The 26,471-nt window shown below is 37.4% G+C and overlaps 1 protein-coding gene across 10 annotated transcripts in view; it reads left to right on the forward strand.

Annotated features, from left to right (window-relative positions):
- Positions 1 to 790: 790 nt before the first annotated feature.
- The window catches only part of FAM214A (family with sequence similarity 214 member A), a 78,784-nt gene continuing 53,103 nt past the window's right edge, over positions 791 to 26,471 (forward strand). The window contains exons 1-2 of one of the 10 annotated variants that reach the window (XM_043471945.1): positions 791 to 931; positions 2,249 to 2,365. In XM_043471945.1, coding sequence (XP_043327880.1) covers positions 2,350 to 2,365 — 16 coding nt within the window. In that variant the 5' untranslated portion in view covers positions 791 to 931; positions 2,249 to 2,349. Of the gene's footprint in view, positions 932 to 972; positions 1,939 to 2,248; positions 2,366 to 24,317; positions 26,457 to 26,471 lie in introns of those variants that run through there. The other 9 variants (XM_043471941.1, XM_043471942.1, XM_043471943.1 and 6 more) reach the window with 9 other exon arrangements.

A 26,471-nucleotide genomic window follows, 5' to 3' on the forward strand; every position in this document is an offset into this window, starting at 1 on the left:
TATTTCCTTCTCATCCAATTGTGATTCTTGTATGCAAAATTGTTTCTTTTTTAAAAAGAGTTTTTATACTGAAACCAAGAGGACTGTAAATTTTGTTCTTCTCTTTGTCTCTATTTTAAGCTCACAACCCCATAGGTACTTTGTCTATAAACTGAGTAGCTAATAGCTTCAGTCCTTGCTAGGGTTGCTTTTTTTAATTACAGCAGATCCTTGTCATCTGTTTGTGTTGAAATGATGACACAACATCGCAACACGAAATGTCATCATGTCACATTGTTATAGCACAACAACAAAATTACAGCTCCCCAACAATAACACGGTGTCAAAAGTGTCCTCCTGCCATGAGTCAGTGTTTCAGAGGTTATAAAAGTTATTTTTAGCACAGCAAGTGCCTCAGGAGCTTGGGTTGTGAAGCCTACTAAAATCCCTAGTGATGTGAAAGAAAAAAAAAAAATCTAGGGTGAGGAGGGCTTCTTGTTCTTAAACTCCCCAGTCCCTGAAGCGTATGGAGGCCCACTCTCTCGTCCCGGTCACAATTAGATCCAGCTTCCACTGTGCACTGCAAGCCACTCGGGGATGGGTCGCAACTCTGCGCCAGCATCCCGTGTGGAGGAGGAGGAGGAGACTATAATTATCCTCCACGTCTGGGGCAGGCCCTCGGATGACATCTCCCCGGTTACCCTGTGCTCTGATAGCGCAGCTCTGGTTCCTGGTCCCAGACGCGCTTCAGCCAGCTCGAAGGGCAGACAGGAGGCGAGCGCCGCCGATGCGCCTGGCGCCTCGCAGGCCTTCGGGGCTCCGCCAGCCCCTCGCAACCCGCCGCACCTGCAAGGAAACCCAGGCCCCCAGGCTAGCGCCCCTGGGCGCGCCGGGCGTTGTCATAACAACCGGGCGCCAGCCGCTGAGGCCGCCGGGGAGGAAGTGACGAGCGGTGGGTTGGCTGTTGTTGGGACACGTGACCCGGGCAGTGTTTTGACAGGGCAAACAGCAGAGAAAGAACTGGGCGAGCGAGGGGGCCGGGGAGCTGAGGCGCCAGAGCTAGAGACAGCGGGCGGGCGAGGAGCTGGCAGAGGCGCGGGGCGAGCGGGCCGGCCGGGTCGACAAGCGGCCAAGGCCCGAGGGCCGCGGGGCTCGGGTGCGAGTCGGACAGAAAGAGGGGCTGAGCGTCGGGAGCGGAGCGAGGCGGCGGCCAAGGCGGGGGTGGATGGCCACAGGGGCGCCGGGGAGCCGCGTCGGGCTTGTAGTCTCGGGCCCCCATGGTCCCCTAGCGCAGCCTCGGGGGCCGCTGCGCGCCACACTCCGCTTTCGCCGGCCCTGCGCCTCTCGGAGCCTCACGTCTGAGGTGGGAGTGTGATGTGAGCCGCTGGGCGAACGGCGGAGAGAAGTGCCAGGAGGAGGAGGTATTGGGACGCGAGGCGAGAGAGTTAGTCAGCAGAGGTCGGCCGAGGGAGCCATGAAAACAACTCTCCGGCTGGGAGAGGGGCCGGCGCGGCGCTCCGGACGGCGGGACTGAAGGAAATCCGGGGCCGCGGCAGGACGGAAGGGGCCCTCACCGGCAGGCTGCACCGAGCAGGGGCGATCGCCCGCCTGTAAACACCTTCCCGGGACGACCCTCAGGCCCGGCCTCTCAGGGCCAGGGGTATTGCAGGGGCGACCCGGGACAGCACAGTATAGTTCTTTTGGGACTGGGGGCTGGGCACGAGGAGATGTCTCGCGTTTCTTTCTGATCCTCTCATTGTGTAAACTTGGCCGCGGTTGAGGCAGGAAGACTAGCCAGAGGGTAATTACACAGGTGAGGCCCGGCGGGGCGGGCAGAGCTGTCGGCGAGGCGTTTGGGGTCTTGAAGAGTTTCCTGCGCCCAAGTCATCAGGTCCGAGCATTTCTATACCAGTCACTGCGGAGGTGCCACTGTTCCCAGAGGCGTTTTTTTACAAAGGGGTTAGTTAGCTTGAGTTGCTTGATTTTTTCCCCCCCTGCCTGTACATTCAAGTTATAAATAGATCTTCCTTTTGGTTTGGAGACGCTGTGTCAAAGAAGGACACTTTGGCCTGGAGAGCACAGGGGCGGGGAAGAAGGGTGCTTGGTCCGGAGTCGATGGGGGAGGCGGTGTAGAGTTTTGCTTTTTTCAGACCTGCGGATGGTGCTGTCACCGCTCTTAGTGCCAGGAAGAGGCCTGTTAGCAATAGTTTTCTTGCAAGATCAAGTGTTAGGGCAGGACCAGATTAATTTTATTTTGACCTCTTTTTAGCGTTTTGAAAACGAAGCAGTAGCTGCAAAATCAGCGGCGAGCCTGTTGAAGAGAACCCACACGTGTATTTCACAGCACCTTGGGTGGATATCAGCGTGAAAATGAAGCCAGACCGAGGTACATAATTTAAGTAGGATTTTTTTTCTTGTGCCCCATTTTAGAAAGGTTAACCTAATTCTGCGGCAGGATCAACTGAATTACATATGATTATTTCTGTTAGAGATTTCCAGCTGGTAAGGTAGAGAAGGGCACAGGGAAGGGTTAGGAACTAAATGGGAGAAGGCATTCTTCAAAAGTGCCTTCAAAATGTTAGTTTCAAGAGATACTTAAAGTGAAATTTTCAATAACAGCATTTTTATCTGGTGCCACAAAATTTGATATCATTTGAGAGTTATACACATTTTTAGGTAAAGTCAATCTAACTTCAGTTTTAAAAAAGTTTACAAGTTTCCTCAATTTGAGAATTTGAACTTGATAAACCGAGAAAATTTAAGATTGTTTGAGTTAACAGATTTATTTGTCATTGCTGATTTTTGTGCTTTAAGCAGACTCTCAAAGTTTGAACAAATCCCTGGAGTACTTTGCAGTATATCAGTATATGGACAGGGCTACTGAAATCCCTATAATAAGTACTGTAAATGTGCCATTTTCTTTCTAAACCTGTATTTTCAGGACTTCTGGAAATAATGTATACACTATGTTTTTCAAGCACTTCAAAGGAATTGAAAAACCCATTTATCAGTCTGCTTTTGATTCATAGCAAGGACCAACTTTAGAAGATTTTAATATAGTGGTAGTTAGGAGTTACAGTAGTGTGGGAATTTGGTTCTAAGGAATATTATAAGAAGAGGATTAATGTATTTGGTAGGAAGTTGGGCTAGGTGACAGAGTCCTTTCCCAATTTGAGACTTTTGGATTGGAAATGTTAATTTATCCTTATGAATTAGATGCTCATTTAGAAAAAGATATAGGAAATTCCCTGGTGATCCAGTGGTTAGGATTATGTGCTTGCACTGTAGGAGGCACAGGTTTGATCCTTGGTAGGGAACTAAGATCCCACAGGCAGCACAGTGTGGCAGTAAATAAGTAAATAAATAAGACAGAAAAAAAAAAAGACATGTTAATTTTAAAAAATAAAATAATTTGAAAAGATATGTGTTAAACTGGTTATTTTTTCCATGTATTATTTTCAAAGTGGATTAGAAAGTCAAATTCTCTTTCCTATTCAGATATGTCTCTGGTGATATTGTCTTAAAATGCACTAGAAAGAAGTGGAGAAAGCCATACTTAATTTAGAGGTTTAAATTAGTTTTTAAGTGTTTTAAGTGTTTGGTTGATTCTTAAAATCAGCTTTGTATGTTTTAAGTATTAGCAACTACATTGCTACTAATCAGGTTGCTTATGTAGATTGCCAAGTTTAGACTTTTAGATTACATCAGTGACTTTGGAAAGCTGGCACCAAGGTCAGTAATTGCATCTCAGAATAAACAAACATATAAAATCAAAGTCATTGTTTAAAAGTTACTTTAAATACTTACACAAATCTCTATTTTAGCCAAAACTAGCACTAAGCCTAATAAACTGTTATCTATTAATGTAGATTACTAAAAAATGTAAATACATTTATGCATCAAGATTCCTAAAGAAGTGACTTTTTTTCTCATTAAAATTGTAGCTTTCTTTAGCATTATGATGTAAAAATGAGGGAATCGAAAGTTTGGTACTGTGACTATATTTTATGAGTCTTTAGGCCCATGGCTTTCTTTTGACCATGACCTAGAGTAAGTAGTATCTTTTACTTCGAAAATAGTACAGAAATACTGAAATAAACTTTTCAGAAAACATACTTACTATGTGCATTGTGGTCTTGTATTTTTCTCTTCTATTTCTATTTTTAAAAATTGCTTGCATAACCCGTTGAATTGATTTCTTGATCTGTGGTTGGCAAGGGACAATTATGGGAGAGCTAGACAACAGTAATACTTCACTTTTTCTACGTTGGTGTCTAAGAAACTAGCCTGTATGAGTTTGTTTTCTGGATGACTGAAACTTCACTCTTTAAATGCCAAAATTTTTTCTGTTGTACTCATAACATGTGGACAAAGATTTTTTTTTGCCTCTAACTTAAACACCTTCAGCCTGTTTTCTTTAAGATCTGATTTTTGAATTCCCATGCTGTCAGTAGTCTTTGTTGTCAGTATGCTTATTCTTGCTTTTAATATCTGTGGTAAAAAACTAGATAACCATACTTAGCACTGAGTTCTCTAAAAAATGAGAGTAAATAGGGGAACCTTCAAATATTCATTCAGAAGCTGAGACTGTATATGATTTCTAGCGTAGAATGAGATATTTGCTGAGTGGGATACAGCTGTGCATCAGAGTTTCTAAATAAGTACAAAAAGAGCCTCTTATCCTACACAGTTGCATGTGGTAGTTGGTTGGATAATCTAAAAAGTTAAAGTGAGGAATCAGAAAAAAATAATTCCTTAATTATTTTGCCTGTCTTTTGATGTAGGCTAAAGGTCCTTCTTTAGAAGTGGGAGTGGCAGGGAATGGAGCCTGTTTAATAAGAGTTAGATGTGATCTTTCTTATGTAAAGCACACCAAAAATGTAAACCTAAAGATTTCTACTTTTGATTTCTTTTTCTTTTTTTTTTTTTTACTTTTGATTTCTTTAAAGTGGAATAAGACTTTGTAAACAAATCCAAGGGTGGAATATTTTACATTTAAAAAATGTAAAATTCTTTTTTAATGTTTAGCGCAATTTTATAGATGTCTGTGTATACCAAGAATTATAAAGATATTTGTGTAGTCAACAGGAATGTGTCTTGGGGAAAGAGGGAATATATATTCATAAAAATATTCTATTTCCAAAGCAGTCAACATAGTTTTCACAGAAATAACCTTTTGTTTGCATTCAAATAAGTTCATTACTATAGAGTGGCATAAGTAAGTTTGGGAATAAACACCAGATATTAGCTATTAGTTAAGCACACAACTCAACTAGCAGGAGTGTGCAGGAAACTGGAAGTAATTTACTAGCTTTTAGTATCTATCAGTTTACTTTATGGAGGAAATGGAAAGCACTGGACAATATGGCTAGTTGATTAAGTGAAAATTAAGAGACTTTCTACTGTACTTTCAGGTAATTAAGATGTTACTATCTATACAATGGCAATGTTTTACAGTAGTCAGTAGAATTTTATTATAGTCTGAGGTAAATCTTTTTTTCTCTTTTTTCTTTTTTTAAGATTTTTAAGGAGTTATATAACATTACTTGCACAATGCTGCCAGAGATGAGTCTTTGATGTTATCATTGGCACAGGTTTTGGAATCAGACTTCTATTTGTATCCTTGTTCCATTACTTGCTAGCTCTGTAATCTTCATCTAATTACTTAATTTCTGAGAGTTTCAGGTTCCTTGTCTGTAAAACAGGGATAATTCTAACTTCTCATAGTTGCTAGAAAGAAATATGACACTGGTTGACACATAGTAGTTTTTAAATAAATGATAATTATGTTAAACAAGATATTACAGATGCTTATATGTTCAGTTATAAAATATGTTCAAAAAAGGTAAAGAACTAGTCAAATGTGCAATAACCTAGTAGTACCTTGTTTTGTTTTATATTCGTAGCCTGAAACCTGCTAAGGCTCAAGCAGATTTAATAGGCTTTTAATGTATACGTATCTGAGAATATATAAAAGCTACAAAAGGATGCTTGATATATGTGGAATTTATTTCTGTCTTTTGTTACTACAAATATATATATGTTAATTTCTATGTGTAGAGGGTGGCATAGGCAGACCAAGCTTCCTAGGAATGCCTGTTTAAATGGTGTTAAATTCTGACTAGAGCTGGGCAGTTGGAGAGGTTAAATGATGTTATTTCACCTTGTACTGAAGGATGTAAAGTGTGGATCTGATCCTAGTTAGATATTGAATGCTCAGTGTTTCAAGAGATGTCTAAAGTATGGTTTTTGCACAGATGTAATTAAAGCACTTTACATTTTTAACATTTAATATTTATGTTATAAATGTGTGGTATTTATAATTTTGTATATTTTGAATTCATGGTATTTTTTTTCTATGAAAATGTATTTCAAAGTAATATAAGCTTATGTTTTGATTTCAAAGTCCCAAAGGTTTCAGAATTCCTAAGTTCATGGTATTGTGTAACAATTTAAGTAGAATCAAAATCTTTTTAATTTGAAAGATAAATGTCAATTTTGCTATGCTTTATGCTTTGTTGGTCGTCTGTGGTGGCTCAGTGGTGAACAATCCACCTGCAAGGCAGGAGCTGCCAGAGATGCGGGTTTGATCCCTGGGTGGAGAAGATCCCCTGGAGGAGGGAATGGCAACCCACTCCAGTATTCTCGCCTGGAGAATCCCATGGACAGGGGAGCCTGGCAAGCCGCAGTCCATAGAATCGCAAAGAGTTGGACATGACTGAAGTGACTTAGTATGCATGCACACTTGCTTTGGTTAGAGTTTTTTCATCAGACATTTCCAAGAAAGTTGTCTGAGCTTATCAACTGTTATGAAAGATTAAGGCCTATAATATCTAGGAAATCATCAAAGCATTAATAATTTAAACATACTGTGTTTCAATTCACATGAGTCATTCATTTATGAGTACTAAGTGAAAACTATTAATGCAAAACCTGTTGCACAAATAAAATACTAAGCAATTGATTTTTTTTTTTGAAGTTTAAACTGAGAGCAATGCTTAATTCCCCACCCCCCCTGTGGATTGAATATTTGTATGCCCATAAAATCCACAGATTGAAATCCTTAGCTCCAGGATGATGGTAGTAGGAGGTAGGGGCATTTGGTAGATGATTAGGTCATAAGGGTGAAGACTTCATGAATGGCATTAGTGCCCTCATAAAAGAGACCCAGGAAAGTACCCTCACCACTTCCACCATTTTAGGTTATAATGAAAGACAAATACCTAGTGAGAAAGCTGATCCTCACCAGGTACCCATATCTGCTAGTGCCTTGATCTTCGACTTTCCAGCCTCTGTAACTGTGAGAAATAAATTTCTGCTGTTTATAAGTCACCTAGTTATGGTATTTTGTTATTGCAGACTAAATGGCCTGAGACACCCCCTTTTTTATTATATTACAAATTTAGGCTTTAGCTTTAGTATTGCAGTGGCTTATGAACTTACCTAGAGTATAATGCAAATCATTTTAACCTCAAACATTTCTTCCTGGGCAACTGAAATGGGGAAAGAAATGGTAAGGACTAGAAAAAAATAGCATGGGAGGTAGATGAGTTTCTAACTTGCTAATAGTTCGTTGTTAGCCAATGTAAATCAAGCAACAGAAATGACAGAGGACAAGAAGTGTTGACTAGATTAAATAGAACAGCCTTTGGCTAAATTCCCTCAGTGGAGGTAGTGGTGGTACTATTACTAGTGACAGCTAACTCTTCTACATACTGTGTGCCAGGCACTGATCCAAGTAGTTTATTAACTCATTTAAACATCACAATTGTTCAAGAAACTAGATGCTGTTGTTAATCTTCTTTTCATAAATGAAATAGTCACAGTAATTTTTCCAGCTAATAAGAGGGCTAACCCAGATTCAAAGTAAGCTTGGGTTGTTGTTCAGTCATTCAGTTGTGTCTGACTCTTCGACCCCATAAATGGCAGCATGCCAGGCTTCCCTGTCCTTCACTATATCCCTGAGTTTGCTCAAACTCAGGTCCATTGAATCCGTGATACCATCCAACCGTCTTACCCTCTGTCATCCCCTTCTCCTGCCTTCAATCTTTCCCAGCATCAGGGTCTTTTCCAAAGAGACAGCTCTTCGCATCAGGTGGCCGAAGTATTGGAGCTTCAGCTTCAGCATCAGTCCTTACAATGAATATTCAGGGTTGATTTCCTTTAGGATGGACTGGTTTGATCTCCTTGCAGTCCAAGGGACTTGTCTCAACAGTCTTCTCCAAGTGCCACAGTCGAAACCATCAATTCTTCGGCTCTCAGCCTCCTTTATGATCCAACTATTACATCTATACATGACTACCAGGAAAACCATAGCTTTGACTAGATGGACCTTTGTTGGCAAAGTAATGTCTCTACTTTTTAATATGCTGTCTAGGTTGGTCATAACTTTTCTTCAAAGGAGCAAGCATCTTTTAATTTCACAGCTGCATCTCTGTCTCCAGTGATTTTGGAGCCCAAGAAAATAAAGTCTGTCACTGTTTCCATCTTTTTCCTCTTCTATTTGCCATGAAGTGATGGGACCAGATGCCATGATCTTCATTTTTTTAATGTTGAGTTTTAAGCCAGCTTTTTCACTCTCCTCTTTTCACCTTCATCAAAGAGGCTCTTTAGTTCCTCTTTGGTTTCTGCCGTTAGAGTGGTGTCATCTGCCTATCTGAGGTTATTGGTATTGACAAAACATGGTCCACTGGAGAAGGGAATGGCAAACTACTTCAGCATTCTTGCCTTGAAAACCCCACGAACAGTATGAAAAGACAAGCTTGGGTATATGCTGTAAACCCTCTGATTGGTAGGAGTATGTTATATTAAAATATTATAAGTTATTGGGGCCAAATTTGTTTAAAAACAGGCCCAAGGGAAATAAAAAACAGATTTGCTAATTATTATGATCTTGGAAAACTATATATCTTATTTGTGCCTTACCTTTTTCATCTTTACAATGGAGGAAGTTATAGTACCTTGCCTTTAGAGTTATTTGAGTAAATAAGTTAGTGTATATAATGTGCTTAGAACTATGGCTGGGACATAGTAAATATTCATGTGTGAATGGCTTTTCCTACAATTGGACATATTCTAATTCAGTTAGTTATTTAGGGAAGGCTGGGGAGGACAAAAGAAGGGGCTAATTCAGCTGTACGTGTTTTATGTACTCACTGTGACCTCAAGTCCGAAAATGACTACTGTCGGCCTTTCAGCCACTTACTCTGATGGGTCTTGACACATCAGTATCTGTCAGATAATTGCTGGCTTGATACAACTTCTGAGACTCAATACTAAAGGGATTAACATAAAGGTTCCTTATGTTTTTGCCTGTCATCCTGTAAGAAAGATATGATTCAGTGGATAGAACACTGTCATTTCTTTGAAGGATGAGAAAAAAAGATAATTGGAAGGCAGAATTGAGAAGCTAATGTGTACACAGGGAGAGTAACTCAAAAGCTGATTTCCTTTTCGAAAAGTGAAGAAACCTGTGGGATCTGAACATTCTGCACTGTGAACAAGTATAGGAAAAAAATTAGTTGTTAAATAAGGAATATTTACAGTCATTTATTCTTTTGTCCGTCTCAACTTTGCATCTAATTACAGTAGTGTCTTCCACTCAATTAAGGCTGAGGGTTTTAAAAACTGAGGGAATGTTTAACTTAGAAATTCCAACTGAATACTGACTTTTTTTAAATGAGAAAGCAAAATCACAGTACCAGGAAACAGTATTTCTTTCTCAGTAGGTAAACCAAAGTCAATTTGTCAATAGTTATTTCTGTCTTTCCTCAAATGGTTGAAAAAATCTGACATTGATTATGTCAGACTTTCTTATTAAAGTGAAACAGAATCAACTGGGTAAAAATGCCAGTAGCTACTCAAAATATTAGACATTAATCCATGTGTAATACCAAAAACAGACCCAGCAATAACCTGAGTTGAGATTTCACATATATTCCTTTTCATATAGAAGAAACTCATTCAATAAAATTATAACAAGGCTTTTTGAATGTCTTACCTTTGTTCAACTTGCCTGGTCCCGCTGGCCACCTTTTAGGTTTTTCAGTGACCGTTCACAGCCTTGTGTCTGTTATTTCTTCTGCCTGAAAAACCTTCTCCCCAGTCATCACGTGGGTAGCTCCTTGTCATTCTTCTGATCTTAGTTTAAGTATCATTTTTCAGAGAGATATTCTCTGACTATGCTATCTAAAGTGCTCAATTAAAGTTAGCAGCTATTATTATTTATTAAATTAGGGTCCTTGTTCTGTGTCTCTGCAGTCTCTTTCGTAGCATTTACCACATTATGTGATTTTTTTTTCCCTTGTTTATTGTCTGTCTCCACAACTAGATTTTAAGTTCCATGAGGACAGGGACCTTGTCTCTTGTTCACAACTGGATTTCCATCACCTAGCTGATGGTCTTATACATGGTGGGTGTGTAAGAGGTGCTTAAAGAAATGAATCACTAGTTTATCTCAATATTTGTGAAGCAAATAGGAGTAGAAGCAGATGACTAGAAATCATTAATTGTTTTACTGTCACCAACTGAAATTCTCTCACTTTAGGGATTTGCTTGCATTGTTGACAGTTAGGCTATTATCACAACATTATACCTAATTAAAAAAAAAGATTTAAAATATATTTGCCCATAACTTAAAAGAAGATGATATTTTAAAATTGATTAAATCTCACTAAGTTGAAATAAAATTCTGTAAAATAACTAAGGTGTAGGCAAAAGCTGTTTGGTATAGGTGGTTCTAAGTTTATATACATTTACTTAACAAATAATCCACACAGAAGCATTTGCTGGTAGCTCTCTGCTCTCCAACCGCCATACTGAATTTGTTCCTGTTGCTATTTCTTTGAAAGAGAGAGATTAAATTAATTGGATAACTTCAGATTTATGAGTACAATTGGGCTTCCCTTGTAGCTCAGTTGGTAAAGAATCTGCCTGCATTGCAGGAGACCTGGGTTTGATTCCTGGGTTGGGCAGATCCCCTGGAGAAGGAAATGGCAACCCACTCCAGTATCCTTGCCTGGAAAATCTCATGGACAGAGGAGCCTGGTGGGCTACAGTCCATGGGGTCGCAGAGTCGGGCACACTGAGAGACTAACACAACACAACAACAGGATAAAGACTCAGGATTTAGAGTGTAGACTTGGGGCCTGTTCTGTGTCTATGGCTTGGATCAAGTTCCAAACCTGTTTTCCCATCTGTAAAATGTACTAGGCTCAAAATGTTGCTTCTGAGCTTCAGGTAAGATAACGTGTCAAAGAACTTTATAAGGTGTGAAATGCTATATATATTAACTGGTTTGCTGTGTAGACAGGATGATCTGTACTCATGAGCAAAGAGCTAGGTGCTCTCAGGTGTATCTTAGGGGAGGTCATTCTGTCTAAAAATACCCATTTATGCAGTACCTGGTTTTTACAGTTTTTAAAGTTTCCCCTTGTTATCCTGATTGAAATTACACCAACAGGAGAACCATTTAGATTAATAAGTGTATATTTAATTATATATTTTTGAAGAATATTGAAATGATGGCTATCTTTTGTTATAAAATTGGCTCAAATGTGTCCTTTTTAGCAGCATAGAGTTAAGACCCTAAGGCTTTAGGGTCAAACTTAGATAGAAATTCTGAATCTAGCACTTATCAGTCAAATGACCTTGAGCAAATTACATGACCTGTCAGAACTTCAGTTCTTTTTGTTCAAATACCATTAACTTTAAGGATTGTGGGAAAGGTGAACGAGAACCCGTGGTTCAGCAACTACATGTGCCTGGCATGGGATAGGGATTGATTAGTGTTTCATTTCAAAGGATAAGCGACTTGGATCAGCTCTACTGAGGAAATGAATGTTTCAATGCTCTGTTGTGAAAGCTAATCATAAAAGGCATAAGAGATCAACACATCTTTATTGTTTGTCACTCTGAACCTTTCATTCTGGAATATACAACTAGAGGAACTCAGAACCAGTATGGAACTACACATCTGTAATGTGCATGCAAGGGGAGAGGGAAAGTAGGTAAGTGGAGCACACCAACTATTTCTGGGTGATCATACACCATTGTGAGCATTTAGAGCAGCATTAAGGCAGAGAGATTGGGATGGGGGTGGACACTAGAAGGAGGTTGATGAAAATTATTAGAATGGTCAGATGGTGCCCCAAATTACTTTTTTCTTTATTTTAGAACATTAGCTAGGATTGATTCAGTGTTTGGACCATGGCCCTTTTGTTTCTGTGAGTCAGAATCTATAGACTTGTTCCTGATGCTGCAAGAAATGGCCTAATATTATAGGTTAAGAAGCTTTTGGTAGGCTAGCCTGGGAATCTAGTCATAACTTATTATTTCTAATTATTTATTATGTACTATTACTTATAAATAATATTTATTCAAAGTATGACCATTATTTGGACTTTAAAACTTACTCTCTTTGAGAGTGCAACTCGTTTATAGTTAGGAATTGACATTTTAAATTAATATGAAGTTTCCATTTTTTGTTTTCCTACTTATTAAGCTTATATATTCTGAATGGAATTAAAATTTTATAATAATAGCTGAAATCAGGCTATTTATAAAACTTTATCCTGACAGTAGAGAATTCTTGTACATTTTTAAAACCAAATTAGCCATTTTCTTTTGTGAAGAAATATCATGGTTTTGTGAAAAGAAGTGATCCAGTGGGTCATTTCTACTTAAATTCATAATAGTAAGAGAATTGTAACTTCAGCACTCAATATTGGTGATTTTGATCTGTTTTTTGTGGGGGCTGCACTAGCTTCCAGGATCTTATCTCTGGACCAAGGATCAAACCTCAGCCCTTGGCAGTGAAAATGTAAAGTTTTAACCACTAGACTGTCAGAGAATTCCCAAGATTTGACCTTAAACATAGCTTGAGGTTAAAGCTCTATATCATATTTGGTATACTTCACAAAAATTTTGACATACAAAAAAATTTTTGATGTACAAATTTTTTGATATATGAGAGAATTAGCCATAGGATTTCTTTAAACTTCCATACATTGCATGCTGTATTTCACACCCACAAAAAAAGTTAGAATCATAATTTTCATAGATTATGAACATCTTACCACTTTTGTTTTATCTCTCTTGAGTGGTGGTAGGTCAGTAGATAGGTAGGTAGTTAGACAGACAGACATAAGCGCTTTTTTGTTTTTTTGTTATTATAAATTCAGAGTAAGTGGTGGACGTCATGACACTTCAACCCTGTGTACTTCTATGGAACTGGCTAGTAGCAGCATGTGACAGCTGATTGTATACATTTCTTCTCAACTCTGTCAAGTTGGTTGCTTGCTATCAGCAAAGGTACCAGTATTTACACCATGGAAATTGGCAGTGCTACAGACCAGGACTTTTTTTTTTCCCTTTGCAGAGCCAGTTGTTAAACATTTATCATCATACTACTGTGTGTATCTCCTAAAAATAAGCATTCTTGGGAGGGGATATATGTATAATTATGGCTGATTCAAGTTGTTTTATGTCAGAAACCAACACAACATTGTAAAGCAGTTTTCCTCCAATTAAAAAATTAAAAAAAAATTCTCCTATGTACCTGTAATACAGTTATCATATCCAAGAAGTCTATTAGCACAATGCTAATATCTAATTTACTGTTTATATTCATATTTCTCTAGTAGTTCCAGTAATACTGCCTTTTAAGGAAGTAAGTTGCTTTCTGTTACAAAAAAGAGGTTAAACCCTGGTGTTGGACATTTAGAAAGTTTTTGGAGACTACCATAAGAATATATAAAGGTACAAGTGAGTACAAGTACTGGCTTTTGGAAAAAAAATAGGTCATGTAAATAGGACAGTTAATTAGGATTTTAGGGTATTTTTCCTTATTTTGTTAAACTTTTTTGAAAAAAAAAATTACTTAGACTAAGTGGATTTAAGAGGAAAATGAGTATTGGTAAAATTCCAGGACTTCTCAGTTGAGAAAAAATTATATTTCAAATTATATTTGCATTGGAAAGAATTCCATTTTTAATCCTGAAGCCTCATGCCACCTCTCTGACCTCATTTCTTGGTACTCTTCTAAGGTTCCCTGTACTCTAGGCACATCGATTTTGCTGTTCTTCAGTCACTACAAACACACTGACATCATGAGGATTTGGCATTTGCTGTTCCCTTTTGAACTATAAGTCTCAAGATTGTCTTTTACATCATTTGACTTTCTACTCAGTTGTCACTTTCTCAAAGTGAGGAAGTTGTCACATCCTAGACCAGCTTATCAAAAGAGTACAGGTCTTTTCTTGACTCTTGATTCTGCATCACTCTTCATTGTCACTACTTGACTTTATGTTTTATGTTTATTTATTTGCTTTTATTGTTTTTCTCTCAATAAGAATGTAAGCTTCATGAAGGCAGGGACTTAGTGGTGTTTACCACTGCTGTGTTTCCCAGTGCATGGATTGATGTCTGGCATTTAGTAGCTAGTCAGTAAATATTTATCATTGAATGAATGCCTGCATGCATTTTAATATCTTTGTGTTGTAGCATAAAACTTATTACTGGAAACATTTTTGTATTATTTTTCTATAATTTGTTAGTTTCATAACTGTAAGAATTAATTCTACAGTGCCCAGTTTTGTTTCTAAACAGGAATATTTATTCCCACTTCTCAAAGTTATTGGGTGGATCAAATGAGATAACTATAAACAAACATAAGATACTTGTATATAGTAAATAGTAAAAGTAATGTCTACTATCAGAGTTCATAGGGGGTGATTAATTTCAGGGCAAAGCCTGTCTTTTGGCAGAGATAGCAGCTGTATTGAGCTTTAAAACACAGTATGATTTGGATAGATGGAAATTTACAGAGACTAAGAAGGGGAAGACTGGAAGAGAGGACACAAGGAGCAATAAAGATGTTCCAGGGATAGCAGGTCGACTAATGTGAATTGGAGGGGTTACTTAGGAATGGGGGAGATTAGGGTTTTGAATGTCAAGAACTTTGAGCTTCATTCATTTGATAGCAGGGCACCATTAATTAGTTTTCTATGATTAAAAAGAACTTCTTGGAAGAATAATTTCAGTACATTTCTATTATTTCATTATAAACCAGTATAGATACTGAATATCTGACAGTCTTAAAAAATCAGTTTTTTAGCTCTCAAAATTACATTATAACCTGGTATGATAAAAATTACCTAACACTCATCTCAACCATTGGCTAATTGTTTTCTCATCTGTATGTTTTCCCTTCACCACCATTCTTTGTAATATATGAGGGATTAATAATTATTGCCTTTTATGAAAATTCTCGGGAATATTAATATGGTACACAATACTGATTGTACCATGGCTCTTGTTTTATGATACGCTTTGTCCAGGGTAGTAAACTGCATGGTTCATTTTAAAATAGCTGTGTGTTAGAACAAAGAAGAGGAAAACAACAAGATGAAGTTTGAGATTCCTTCTCTCATGGCAGAAACTTAATGAACTCTGCAGGATTAGAAGCCCTTATACTTTACAACCTCATGTGAGCTATAAGAGTGAGGAGATCCCCTCAATACTGATGAGCTTTTCTATCTTTGTTAAGAAGAGAATGAGCATATATCTTCTCCCCTATCCAATCCAATAAACATTTCACACCAAAGCTTTAAGAAAAGAATTTTGGTCATACAAGGGGTTTGTTCAACAGTGTATTGTGGCAGAAAGAACATAGCAGGAAGTCTTAGTTTCTGTCGTTCATAACTCCTTTCTTAAAAATCGTTTCTCTGGCCATGCGTGTTCTTAAGTTAGTATACTCGCTGTTTAGAAGTTGGAATAAGGAACATATCTATGCCTTTGAGGAATCTGCACTCAAATCTTAGTAGTTATTTTGTTGATTGAATGCTGGTCCTGGAGACATATTTCTGTAGTCCAGCATACAACAACCCTGGCCTGTGCTTTTTCTTGTAGCTTATGTTGCAGAGTTCAGGTATCTGCTAGGGGACTCTGAATGACTAACAATGGCAAAAAAAAAAAAAAAAAAAGTCATCAGGTTATATCATGGTGCAAATTAAATTCCATTCTGAAGAGCTCAGGACATGAAAATGCTTTTGTGATTCTGAGATTACTCTCAAAGTTATGCTATTGCCAGAAATCAGATTTGAAAAGGTCCTTAGTGTGAGTCTCTTTCATTTTTTTACAGTTGATAAAGCATAAGTCCCAAAGGAAAAAATGTAACCTGTCTTAACTATAAAAGTAAAACAAATTACCTGCTAACCAGTTGAGTATTTTTCTATACTATATTATTACCTCTGGCAAGAGCACAATTGCCCTAGATTCTGGCCCCAGAAATGACATCATGATCATTCAGCCTTCCTCAAGGAACTTGGAAGAAACAAAGGCTAAGTGATTATATTTTAACATTCTTCTCCAGGTAGTGTTTACATACTTTCAAAAGAAAGTCAAATGGTAATAAATAGACTCAATGTGAAGTAAATATTTAATCCTTGAAACTGGGTTGCTAAAAAGAGAAAGGAATATAAAGAAATTAGAGATAATGTCTAAAATTTAAAAGTTAAGAAATAATGTGAAGCTTATTATTAAGAATTATACAGGAATAAGTCCATCTTTAGTTTTGTCATGTGAAAAATAGGGCTAGTAATAGTACCTAAATAAAGGACTGGCATAGTGGTTAAATGAGGTAATCCATGTAAAGTGCTTGGAATAGTATTTGACTCTGAAGAAATATTCAATAAATGTGACCTATTATTGTTAATATATTAACATTTCTTGAGCAAGTAAGAAAAGTACATGTTGTAAGTACTCTGAAGGAAATATACAAAGGTTAAGAAGGTGATAACTTAGGGCAGGGAGAAGACCCCCTTGGTTGGGATGATTATCTAAGGCCTCTCTGAGAAAGTGAGGCAAAGATAAGGAGTAGCCTGCTGTGTAATGAGTGAGGAGGAGAACATTGCAGGCCAAAGAAGTAGTATGTTCAATGGTCCTGAATTTAGAAAGAGCCTGGCATGCTCTAAGAAACAAAAGCAGACCAGGGCATGTACCACAGTTTGGGCATCCTTTACTTGCTCATTTTAGACTGTCTCCTTCACTAGAGTGCTTATTCTCCAAGGGCAGGACAGCATCTGACTTCTTTCCTCACACCTGTTACGGTCCTTGGCACAGGGCTGGCATTTATTAGATAGTTGAGAAAACATTTCATCACTGTCAGTTCTTTGTGGGTGAAGACTTAATCTTTCCTTCAAACAAGATAGCTAGGATGTGGTGAGTTGCTTATGGTTACTTTTTTTAAAGGATATTTGGAAAACCTGATGCACAGTTGTAAAGTATTTCACATACCATAAAATATTGTAAATTTTATATTTTGACTCAGATCAGTGAGTTTCGTGGAATAAAAAAATTACATTAAAAATTTAACTTGAATTAACTGTTTTATTTATCTATTTCAACCGTGAAGTTCACATTTTCTTGGGGGATAGGATGGGTTAAATGCTACCTGGGATGGTCTTGATTTATGCCTGATGTCCCTATGTTCAATCCTATTTCACAGTTTGTCTCTCCTTTTTTTATTGTTTTGTACAATTTTATGTTCACACTAGTGTTGTGCTGTCCTTCTAATGCACTCAAATCTTGTCTTCTGTTAATTTGTGTTTTATTCTGTATTTAGCTAGCTTGTGTAGGATATTGTATCTAATATTTTACAATTTATGTGGACTTTTGTACTAAGTCAAGGTGTTGACTGGCATGCTTGCTTTGACTTAGTCAAAACACCTGGACTTTGTTTCAGAAAGTCTTGATTTCTAAAATGTTTCTACCAAACTGCACATGTTTTAGCAAAAAAAATTTTATTCAAAGTCATCAGAATTCTTATGAACAGTGTCTTCTATGATAAATGTTAAATAGTGATTACACAGTGTATGGGTAAAATGATTTATTTTTAGAATTTACTGTTAAATATGGTAAAACTTTGGACAACTGGATTCCTTTCCCTCTCTTCTCCTGAATCATGTTCATTGAGCACCTGCTACGTGCCTGGCACATATGTGGTGGAAATACAATGATGAGCAAGAACTAACATGACCTTTGCCCTCTGGAACCTGTAGTTAAATGTAGTCTTTCCTGACTTTTTTCCTGAGTCAGATTAGGACTGGAGGTTACCCTTTGCTGTTTTGGAAGAGGTGCAAAGGGCCAGTAGGGGAACTGGCCCAGAGGAAGAAAGTAGCAGATGGCTTGCACACACTTGTAGATCTTTGACATTCCACTACTCTTTTCTATTTGTTGTTGTCTCAAATATTTTTGGTTTGAACATAGGATTATGTGTGTATGTGTTGGTTGTTCTATTTTTGTTTCTGAGAATAAGGAATGAAAATTTATTCTCAGTAAGTGCAGGTTTCACTTGAGGTGCTTAGTTCATGATACTTTGTTGATTTTCCCCTCTAGGTGATGCAACTAAAACCTTCCTGGTCTAAAAGGTTAGAAGCTATTGAGGTAGTCAAAAAATAAGTACTTTTCACAAGGTTGCTAGGTAAAATAATTGTGTAAACTGAAATTGTATTGAAAATGAAAAGCTTTGAAAGGCTGACTACAACATTTGTGTGAATAAAAAGAAAACGCTCCCTCTACACAAAAGGGTAGATGCAGTAGTTACAGAATTCATGCATTCTGGTGGTAAATCTCTAGCAACTACTTCTTTCTCAGACTCGGCAAAACTTAATATCAGCCTTTAATATGTGCTTCCAAAGTCCATATTGGTTGAATGTGATAAGGTAGAACCAAACACCTATTGGAGAGAATTAAGGTGGGGGGAGGGTCACTGACAGGTAGTATCACATGGAGCAGTAGGTTAAAATTTTTTTTGACTGCTCACAATTACAAAAACAGTTGAAGTTGCTGGCCTATAACAGCATTCCCTCCTCCCAAACAAAATTCAGTACTCAGTCTTGCTCATGAAGTGGCAACTGATCTTTCCTTTTTCCTGTTTTATCTAAAAAGAAAATGATAGCCCCAGCCCTTTAGATTAATTTCACAGCACATATAATCCTACAGATTATTTTAGTATTTAGAGGAACTTGAAAGACCTTGGTTAAAGTTCTGATTTTGCTTGTGGTTACTGGGGGGAACAATGGGGTGACGGGATAGTTAGGAAGTTTGGAATGGACATGTACACACTTCTATATTTAAAATGGATAGCCAGCAAAGTCGTACTGTATAGCACAGGCAACTCTGCTCAATGTTATGTGGCAGCCTGGATAAGAGGGGAGTTTGGGGGAGAATGGATACATGTATATGTATGGCTGAGTCCCTTTGCTATCTACCTGAAACTATCTCAACATCGTTGATTGGCTATATTTCAAAATAAAAAGTTAAAAAAGTAAAGTTCTGGTTTTGTCACCTGATCTATTTAAGCTTAATTAAATTACCTAACTTCTCTGAACTTCAGTTAGTTCAGTTCAGTCACTCAGTCGTGTCTGACTCTTTGCAACCCCGTGGACTGCAGCACGCCAGGCCTCCCTGTCCTTCACCAACTCCCAGAGTTTACTCAAACTCATGTTCATTGAGTCAGTGATGCCATCCAACCATGTCATCCTCTGTCATCCCCTTCTCCTCCCGCCTTCAATCTTTCCCTGGATCAGGGTCTTTTCAGATGAGTCAGTTCTTCACATCAGGTGGCCAAAGTATTGGAGTTTCAGCTTCAGAATCAGTCCTTCCAATGAATATTCAGCACTGATTTCCTTTAGGATGGACTGGTTGGATCTCTTTGCAGTCCAAGGGACTCTCAAGAGTCTTCTCCAACACCATAGTTCAAAAGCATCAATTCTTTGGTGCTCAGCTTTCTTTATAGTCCAATTCTCATATCCACACATGACTGCTGGAAAAACCATAGCTTTGACTAGATGGACCTTTGTTGGCAAAGTAATATCTCTGCTTTTTAGTGTGCTGTCTAGGCTGGTCATAACTTATCTTCCAAGAAGTAAGCGTCTTTTAATTTCATGACTGGAGTCACCATCTGCAGTGATTTTGGAACCCCAAAATAAAGTCAGCCACTGTTTCCACTGTTTCCCCATCTGTTTGCCATGAAGTAATGGGACCAGATGCCATGATCTTAGTTTTCTGAATGTTGAGCTTTAAGCCAGCTTTTTCACTCTCCTCTTTCACTTTCATCAAGAGGCTCTTTAGTTCTTCACTTTCTGCCATTAAGGGTGGTGTCATCTGCATATCTGAGGTTATTGATATTTCTCCTGGCAGTCTTGATTCCATTTTGTGCTTCATCCAGCCCAGTGTTTCTCATGATGTACTCTGCATATAAGTTAAGTAAGCAGGGTGGGTGAGTTTCAGTTTCCTCACTGGTTAAAATTGAGATAATAATGGTATTCATTTTAGAAGTTTGTTGTAATGACATAACCTGAGGAAAGTAGTTGTACCAGACTCTTAAACACATATCAATGGCTATTTTTATTCTCTCCAGTTTGTTAGCTTAGGAAAGTGAAAGTGATAATAATGGTGAATCCTATTCAGAGGAAAATGAATTCAGTTTTAGATATATTAGAGTTTGCATTCACACACATAGCCAGAAGAGTTCAGTCACATCATTTGGAAACAAGAGTGTATGAAATAGTCTGAAATTAACAAATTTAAAAAAAAATGCAAGTAAACAGTATTAAAGCTTTGAGGACTTAACAATTGAGTCTTAAAGCTACATGAGGTTTTCTTAATTCCACCTAAACTGTTTTACTTTACTAGATTTTGTTAACATTCTTCAAAATTTAAAATGCAGGAACTGTCATTTGTATGACTATTGGCATAACTCGAATTTATGGCTAGTGATAGCTAGCTGTACGGGGGTGGCGATGATTGGTTGGGGAAAACAAACAGGACTTGGAATTAGACCTCGGTTAGATGATTCTGTTTCTTCATTCTTATTTCACAAAGTTGTGATTGTCAAAGGGACAAGTAAATATGAGATACATTATCTCCATGGAAATACTTTTACTAAAATATCATTTTATCAGGATAAAAAATTCTTGACTGGTTCTGGACTTTTAAGACTGAATCAAACATTCCCTTCTTTATAATAGTGAAAGATTGACAACATCCCAGACCATGTCTTTAAAAAAATATGGGTATAGGTAAAGGGGAAACCATGTGCATCCTGGCACATATTTATTTAAGAATGATAGTATTATTTTTATTAATACCCAAGTAGTATAGGATATTAAAAATTAACTCTTATTCCTGGTCTTGATACTTATTAAATCTGACTAGTGTGTAGATAAGATATTATTAGAGTGTTTGTCCAGTAGCTTAGATTATAAATAACCCCTGTTCTTGCTCATTTTAAACAATGTAGTATGAATGATGCCAAAAAACAGGCTAGAACATTTTCTTCTCTCCAAGATCTTAGATTTTGTAAACAAGGCTTTGCTCCTAAAACTAATCTAGGTCATCATAACCCCAAATCTTTTGAAAGATGAGAATCCCAATTAAACTCTTAGGTTCTTTTTAATACTGCAAATTTACAAAGTGTTTTAGGTCTTAAAAACACAATATGTTTGGATTGTATAGTCACTTGGCTTACTTGTACCATGTGATAATGAATACAAATCACTGGATAATCATTTCAGCAATAATGATCACTGGAAATCTCCATGTGAGTGGAAATTAATGTAGCCTTTTATGGCTTAATTTATCCAGTACTGACCTAACAGCATAATTTTTGAATAAAAACTGATTTAATGAGAAAAGCCATAAATTTTCTTAATCCCTCAAATTGTAAATTTTAGTTTTATTTAGTCTTTCTTGAAAATAAGTTAGTGAACTGTGAAGTGTGTTATTAAAGTGACATTATTTAACAAACTGGAAAAATGTCAGTGTCATAAAAATCTTTCTAGGATAGTCTAGATTTCAATTTTATCCATATTGATATTAATATGGGATACTACTAATGTATTACCCTTTTATTTGTTGGTGTGTGTGTATGTATGAATGTACATTTGTTGTTTAATAACATAGAACTAGTGTTTGCAAAAGAAAAGAGGAAACTTAAATTGCTTGAGAGCCTGGAGTGCTGCAGTCTGTGGGGTCGCAAAGAGTCGGACACGACTCAGTGACTGAACTGAACTGAACTGAGAACCAAGTATTGGACTAGATGGCTCATAACTCTAGAGAAATTATTACTGCCACTTTACAGATGAAGAAATAAACTCAGCTTAAATCATTTGACAGCACAGCTTCTTAAGTGGAAAGAACTTGAACCTTAGACACTCTAGCTCTTCTCCATTATGTCTTGCTGCTTTAAGGGATATTTTCAGTAATTAGATTGTATTTTGTGCAAACATGTTTACACTGTCAACCCCTAGAAGACTTACCACCCTTACCACCGGGGATGACAATATCCTATTTGTGCTGTTTTTCAAAATTATTATATTTTGTCCCATTTGATCCTTACAACATACCAACATGCGGTCAAAAGAAGAAGACAAAAAAGATTTCTGACTTAGAAATGAACAATTTTAGAGAAGTACTTAAGGTAGAGTTTAGTCTAGAACCCAGATCCTATGGATTTCTACCTCCTTTACTTTCTCTGAATCAAGTATGTGATCTGTGATCATGAAGTAGTGAAGTTCACAGACTGAACCTTTTATTGTGTCCTTAATGTAGCTATAGCCTGGCTCCCTGTTTAGCAGTCAAATCCTGTTTTTCTGTATTGTAAGTAACATCAATGACAGTTCTGAGGTGTAATGGGGCTGTAGTGGTGGTTATTGAATGAATAATAAATAGAAAATGTTAGCTTGAGATTTTTGTATTTCAAGCTTATTCTTACATGATGCCATATTTGTCTTAGGAAATATAATTATGGAAATATAATTATGAAAGGAATTGTGAAAAGCACACAGATTTAGGAATACCTGTGTCCTGGCTTTGCCCACTTAGTTTTGCCTTCTTGAGCAGGTTATAAAGCAGTTTCCTCATCTGTGAGGATAGTAACTACCAGAGTCAGAGGAGATGGGCATGTAAAGAAATTAGCACCATGCCTGGCCCATGGGCCTACATATATAGTGGTGGTGGTGGTGGTTTAGTTGCCAAGTTGTGTCCAACTCTTGCGATATATATGTTGGTGGTGGAGTCGCTCAGTCGTGTCTGACTCTTTGCGACCCATGCAATGTAATAATTACCTTTGAAGGGTTCTTTTTTTCTTCTAGCAATGTATCTTTTTTGTTTAAAAACTATCCAAGCTAGCATGGTTATCTCTTAAAGACAGATATCTTAAAAGATATCTCTTAAAAGAGATATCTTAAAAGGCTTAGATACCTGAAAAGATAAGGTATCTTAAAAAGCTTCCTCGATGGTTCAGTGGCTAAAGAATCTGCCTGTAATACAGGAGACATAGGAGACAATTCCTGACCCAATTCCTGGGTCAGGAAGATCCTCTGGAGGAGGAAATGGCAATCCACTCCAGTATTCTTGCCTGAAAAATCCCATAGACAGAGGAGACTGGCGGGCTACAGTCCTTGGGGTCACAAAGAGTAGGACATGACTGAGTGACTAAGCACAGCATCTTAAGAGTAGATAGTTCAATTATTTCTGTTAACAGAGGACACAGATTATGTGAAACAGTTAATATTTCAAATTTTTCCATTCTGTATTTGGAATATGTAGCTTAAAAAAACTCATGGGAGATCTGCATCCTACTTATTTCCTTACATTAGTATAATATAAATAATTTACATTTCTTGAACTGGCCCATTTGGAGAACACAATTATGACCATACTGTGCAAAAGGGATTTTTTTCCCTGGTTGAGGGTTGAGAATTGAGAACCTGAGACTAGTACTTAGTATAGCATTTTATTGATATATTATTCAGATTTTTAACTTGTTGACTGTTGAGTTTATAGCATTGTGTACCACAATGAACCAGGGGAAAAAGCAACCATTCTTCAGAATTATAATATCAAGTGCCGTTTTGAAATTTATTTACCATGTAGAAAACTGGTAGCAGAGGAAGCATTTTGCTAAATAAATCTCATGGTTGCATTTTACTTTTTAAGGTGGCATATCTCTTCCAGTTCATTTTATTCACTTGTAATTACATGCTTCTGATTAAATTTAATATTTTTAATAAGTTCTCTTTGAATATGTTAATAGTTTTAGATTATAGAAACTGGCTATTATTAGTCTTCAATTAAAAATTTTAAGAATTTTAACTAAAAGGAAGTATTATAAAACAGTTTAGAGATCATATATTCTTTTTTTCAAAGATACAGGAAGAAGTTAATTTTGAATTATGCAATTATTTATCCAAAAATTTTTAAAAATCTGTTTCCTTTGGTTCTAGTTGTATGACTTGAATAAATAAATTTTGGAATTGATATTCTTATTTAAACTTGTTCTATTTAACTTTCCATGGTTATGAAATCAAATAAAGTAGTATATGGAGTATAAATCAGTCATGGTGATAGGTAAGCAATAATGTAGACAGTTGTAGTATCTCCCTTCAAAGCACTTACAGTGTGGTGGAGGAGAATGTCCAACCAGTCATTTTGCAAATAATTATTTAACATTTTGTGAGCTAAGTACTAAGAAAAAAAGTATAGGGAGACTGAGACTAGGCTCAGAGAAAGCTGCCCTGGGGAAGAGAAATTTAAGGGAGACTTATCAGTGGAAGGGACTGTGGGAGCCCACTCCAAGCAAATGAGGAATAGAATTTGCAAAGGCTCTTAAGTTTTGAAGAACCTTAAGAATCCTTGGTCACCAAAAAAAAGCAGTCTGACTAGCAAAGAGCACCTTTTAGCCTTCACAATAGTCCTGTGAGTTAATTCCATTTTATAGACAGGAAAACTGAAGCTTAGAGTAGTTTGGTGAGTTGTATAGGGTCTTACTGTTTGTAAATGGCAGATTCTTATTTTGAACCCAAGTTGGCCAGCCTGACTCCAACATCCTTGTTCTCTCTACTCTGCCATTCTTTCTCTGAGTCACTTAGCTCAGAGGTATTGTGCTCCCAAACACATCTCTCTCTTGTTATTTCTCAAAAGGCTTAGCAGCTCTCCTTCTGGCTTATTGTTAAGCCAACAACGATCAGGTTCTTTCCTTATACTACTAAGGTAATAAGGTTTAACTCTTACAGGTTATATCTCTTACTTGTATTCTGTAGAACTCCAGGGATCCTAAAAGTTTTTCAAGGGTAGGAATTTTGTAGATTTTGGGACTGATATGAAACTGCAGTGTTGTTTGTAGCCTCTTATTTAAAAATAGCCTCATGGTGCTCATGGGGTGCTTTCATAGTGCCAACATTTCCATCATCCTCTCTGCCCTATCCGCAAGACACTCCACATAAACAAAAACCTGAGTAATAAATAGTATGCTTCTGCTGTTGCCTCTGCCTACTCTCTCCTGTATAGAAATCCTAATGCCACCACGAATAATGCATTTTATTGGAAGAATGCAAATTTAAAGGATTCCATTGCTTTAAAAGTTTGAAAAACACTATCCTAGTTTGTGTGAAGTTCATGGGAAATATTTCCTAAATGGGAAAATTTTCTGATTCTCCATATCTGTTTATCTCTTACTACCTGCATTGACTCCCCCAAACATTTTTCCTAGAGGGAAAAAAATTCCTGAAAAATAAATTTATTTCAGACTCAGTGTCATTGTTTTATGTTTTTTGTCATAAGAAGAGATATTTTAATGCAGATACCTAGTTAAATATTTTATTGTCAGAGTTTACTGAGCAGTTTTTTCTAAGCAATCTGTTAACCTCAGTTTTTCTTACCCTCTTAAAAGGCACTGCATAAATTTGAGGGAGGACTATTTTTAGGCCTTGTCTTGTTTTAACTAACTAATCTTGCTTTTCTTGGAATTTGTGAAGTTTGTTGTAAAGTAATTCATAGTTCTGGGTAGACAGAGGTTGATGCTTTATCCTGATTGTCCTAAATTTTTGTATTCTTTGTTTACAGAGGGTTTCACATGGTAGAACCTGATTTACTTGAAATGCGAAGTAATAAATTGATTCCCTCCACCACCCCTCTTTGTCCTCTGTTTTATGTGAAACACCGACTGAAGTGAATGTTTGCCCTATGAATTTCTCTCCATTTTAAAAGTACCCAGAGACGCACATTTTAGGGGCTCATGCTAGAATACTTTGTCATTATCGTCACACCAATCTTTCCTTTCACGTTGCCTAAACACAGCTGAGTTGGTAAGAGGAGCAAAGACAACAAGATAGCGCTGCCAAGTAGAAGGGAAGCTGTAGTGGACCCAACGAGCAGGGGCGGCGGAGCACACCCTCCATCCAATCAGCTGTGAGTGCTGTTGCTATGTGCGCTCGTACTCTGCTGCCTTTGTGAAAAACCTTACACAGAGCGAAGCGAAATCAGCACCCACGGCTGAACATTTGTTTTAACCACTGCAGACATCTGGATCTCTCAGTTACTGACTGTATAGCTATTGACAGCCAGAAGGCAACTTCTTTTGTACAAGGATTCCAGTATGGTTTTCAGTGGAAACAAAGGGCTTCACAGAGAAGGTGTGTAATGAAGTG

Source organism: Cervus canadensis, chromosome 6 (assembly GCF_019320065.1).
Source record: "Cervus canadensis isolate Bull #8, Minnesota chromosome 6, ASM1932006v1, whole genome shotgun sequence".
Classification (NCBI taxonomy): domain Eukaryota; kingdom Metazoa; phylum Chordata; class Mammalia; order Artiodactyla; family Cervidae; genus Cervus; species Cervus canadensis.